Source organism: Egretta garzetta, unplaced genomic scaffold (genome assembly GCF_000687185.1).
Source record: "Egretta garzetta isolate BGI_Z169 unplaced genomic scaffold, ASM68718v1 scaffold585, whole genome shotgun sequence".
NCBI lineage: Eukaryota > Metazoa > Chordata > Aves > Pelecaniformes > Ardeidae > Egretta > Egretta garzetta.
In genome coordinates this window covers 873,961-877,718 of record NW_009259708.1, presented here as the reverse complement: position 1 = coordinate 877,718, position 3,758 = coordinate 873,961, and the positions used below count along the sequence as shown (strand labels likewise).

General features: G+C 43.3%; 1 protein-coding gene across 1 annotated transcript in view; it reads right to left on the bottom strand.

Moving 5' to 3' along the window:
• Positions 1 to 610: 610 nt before the first annotated feature.
• The window catches only part of THAP1 (THAP domain containing 1), a gene marked incomplete at its 5' end in the record, with an annotated part of 6,350 nt that continues 3,202 nt past the window's right edge, over positions 611 to 3,758 (bottom strand). Inside the window, one exon of the mRNA XM_035894417.1 lies at positions 611 to 2,675. Coding sequence (XP_035750310.1) covers positions 2,208 to 2,675 — 468 coding nt within the window. The remainder of the gene's footprint in view (positions 2,676 to 3,758) is intronic.

Below are 3,758 nucleotides of genomic sequence, written 5' to 3'. Positions count from 1 at the left end.
ACTTACCTTGACATTTTCAGAAGCAGCTGATGTAATACAACGGCTCATGGTAGCCAGAGGAGAGGACTTACTTCTTCTCATCCCCAGCTCCTGGCCCTGCCTTCTTCTCCAATCAGATCCAATACTGTTGGTCTTCCTCTGCCTCTCCACTAGGAGCCAAACCTACTGCCGTAGTCCACAGATGGGCGCAGCCAGCAGCAGAACGGGTGCCCATCGGAAGGATGGTAATGGCAACGCACAGCCAAAAGGCAGGGGGAGAAGGGGGGTGGCAGGAGCACCCCAACCACAGGGGCCCGGTATTGCAGCAACCCACTGTGCCACAGCAAGTCACACTTCAAATCCCCGGAGAGTAAGAAGAGAGAGAGGGTATTCTGCAGAGAAAACAGAAACAATCTGCTATCTGGCCACACACGCCAACAGCATAGCAACAGTCGTTTTAAACGTCTTTTCCTTGCCACTTTTTGCATTTGAGCATTTTTAAGTTTATTTTAAGTATAGAGCGCAACAGCAACAAGACTTGGTAACACTGTGAGAAAAACTCAGCATCTAAACCGGGGAGCTACTTTAGGAAAAAAAAAAAAAAACAAAAAAAAAAAACCAAAATGTCAAGCAAGTTTTGGCAAAGTCCTGGGAAAAGAGGAGAGCGAGCAGTTAAAAATCTAACACACCGTTTGCTTTGTATTTTTAATCAGGTATAATAAATGTACACAAAAGGATGCATCAGCATTTTTGTTCATCTTAAGTATATGAAATGGTAGGGAAAATAGATGCATGGCATGAGTGAGGTCAGAAGTATCAAGACTGGTTCAAAACATTTCAAAATGTCATGCTAACAGGATGTTAAGGGAAGCTTTTAGAGCCATCAAGAACAGAGCTTGATTAACATCAGAGCTAGAATCCACACTACACACAAGTTTGACATGGACTGAGAAAAGTAATTTTCTTCACATCTAGTATGTGCGGGAATCTCAGCTGTGAAGGCTACAATAAGGTTAGCATGATGCCATTTTCTTGGATTTTGAATGAGTTCATTGACTAAACAAATGATTAGAGAGTAAGTGCAAACCACTGCACTACTTTGTCATGCTAAATTCATGTTTAGAAAGAGTCTTAATAAGGCTGAAGGAGAGGCAGCAGCATTTGAGATATTAAAAACCAGTCTAGCACCAAGCAACTCCCAAAGTCTAATTCCGTAACTGCCCTTTGGTGGATACCTTTCAGGAAGAAAAAACCCCAAACAAACCAAAAAAACAAACCAAACAAAACAAAACAAACAAACAAAAAAAAGAAAATCACAGTATACGGCACTGAAAAGTCACAAATGCATGACACCCTGGAGAAGTAAAGTAAAAAAACTTCAAAATTTCTTCATTTCCTGAAGCTACACATGGTTGAGATGTGGGTTAACATCAACAAATTCAAAGACAAGGACAACATTCTACCCGTTACAGCGCCTATGGGAACACCACGCTCCAACATATTGGGGACTGTATGTTACCAGGGTACTTCTCAAAAGCAGTCGCCCTAAACAGCCCGCTGCCTTCTTGACCCTGCCAACAGTCCCATAACGTGTATGTTCAGTGCAGCACTGCACTTCAGGAGTATTTTTAAGTGCCTTCAAAACAAAGGGATCCAGGAATTAGACTTTTTGCAGTGCTTTGAAGGCATAGCAAACTGAGGTTGGAAGTTTTCCCAGGCTGAAATGTGTATCTTATTTTTCTCTACCTTTCTGCAGCACTTGCAGGCGTTCTTAGCTGGCCTAAATCTGCTCCTCCTGAAATCAGTGAAAACTACTTCCTGGGGATCACCAAAGCGAACGTTAAATGCCTTAACAAAGTTTTGCACTAAGTGTACAACAACCTCAGCTTCACTCTCAGCCAGATTCAGTTCCCCATCCCCTGTCAGCATAAGACAGCCATTGTAAAAAATTGATTTTAAATGTATTAAACCTTGCATCCTTTCCTTTTGTAAAGCAATTCAGGTTTTGTAAACTAAATGCATATTCTAATTCTGAGATGCTTGCATTTTCAATGTATTAAAAGGGTATCAAACCGAAATGGCAATGAAGAAAAAATGTGATCTTATTTGTGTGACTGCTTATTTACTGTTTTAGAATTCCGGAGAGTCTCACACACAGAATTAGAGAGCATTTAGTTTTTAAACTAAATTTCTTGGCCTAGCAAAGTGAAAACTGGTGTTTGTGACTTCTAGGCAGGTACTTCTACAACTTCAAAATAGTCATTGGGCAGAATCACATAGCCTTTTCCTGCCAATATGTCCTTTTCTTTCTGAAACTGAACGATCTCTCTCAGTTTTTCAATTTGTCTTTCTTGACGCCGGCATCGCTGTTGCGCTGTCTTGAGCTTCTTCCGCAGTTTTTCAACTTGTTCCTCCAGCTGCTGAATTCTTTTTCGCTGATGAACTGTATCCTCTACGGTATAGTTGTGGTCACAAAAAACAGCAAGATTGCTAGGGGTCTGGAGCGGAGGCATCAATAATCCAATACTAGGATCTACAAATCTGGCATCTATCTGAGACAAATGAAAGGAAGGAGTTGATGGAGATGGCGGTAGTACTGGGGCTGCTGGTGGCGGAGGCGGTGGTGGTGGTGGCGGCGGCGGCGGCGGCGGCGGAGGTGGTAATGGATCTTCTGGCTGTTCTGCAAATTCTTCAGGCTAGAAACAACAAGAGAAAAAAGTGCATTTTCATGCTTAACTTTGTTTACAACACAACTCCCTTCCTACAGCCCCAGAATAACATAACCAACCAGGACTGAAATTAATAAAATAAATTTCGAAGCCTACATTTTCAAAATCAACACAGTTCTGGGCCTGTTTTGTCTGGTTTCTGACTCAACTGGAGGTATTTTTAAGCAGCTTTGTTTTCAGGGCTTTTTGAAACTCAAGTCCTTGATGTCTGAAATAAATCAAAAAAACCGAAGAACGTAGCAATTACTCTCACCTGAAGACTTAGGTCAAATACATATCCAGAAGCAAGAACGTAGACTGCAGTTCCATAACACAAAGGTAGTTGAGCTGACCTAATAACTCATCGCTGCTGTCCCATTCCCCTTTGCCCCTCCTTCTTTCTGCTGCATCTCAGCATTATATACTTTGAACCTATAAGCTAACTTCATCAAAAACACAGCAGAAGCGGATAATCTGCTGAGGTAGAAGAAGGGTCACCAACTGAGGGGGCTGATAAGCTGGCAGAGCAGGGAGGTAGACGCAGCAAGGCCTGCCTCTCAACAACTGGAAGGGACTGTGTCACTGGTTTCAGGCTGCAGCACAAGGGTTTGGTTTCAAGAGACAGGATAAGCCAAAATAAACAGCTCTTCAACAGCGAAGCAGCCCTCCCATCCCTGGAATTTGCTCAAACATAGTAAGTTGCTAAGATGACAGAAAGCTATTTGCTCTCCCACCATCACTGCAGAAATCTTCTGTCCTTTATTAAAAGTCAAAGCAATTGTCCTGGTTTCTGCTGGGATGGAGTTAATTTTCTCGATTGATGGGCCGAGGCCAACTGTATGAGGTTCAACAAGGCCAAGTGCTGGGTCCTGCACTTTGGTCACAACAACCCCATGCAGTGCTACAGGCAAAGCTGCCTGGTGGAAAAAGACCTGGGGGTACTGGTTGACAGCCGGCTGAATATGAGCCAGCAGTGTGCCCAGGTGGCCAAGAAGGTCACTGGCATCCTGGCTTGTACCAGGAATAGTGTGGCCAGCAGGAGTAGGGAAGTGATCGTGCCCCTGTACTCGG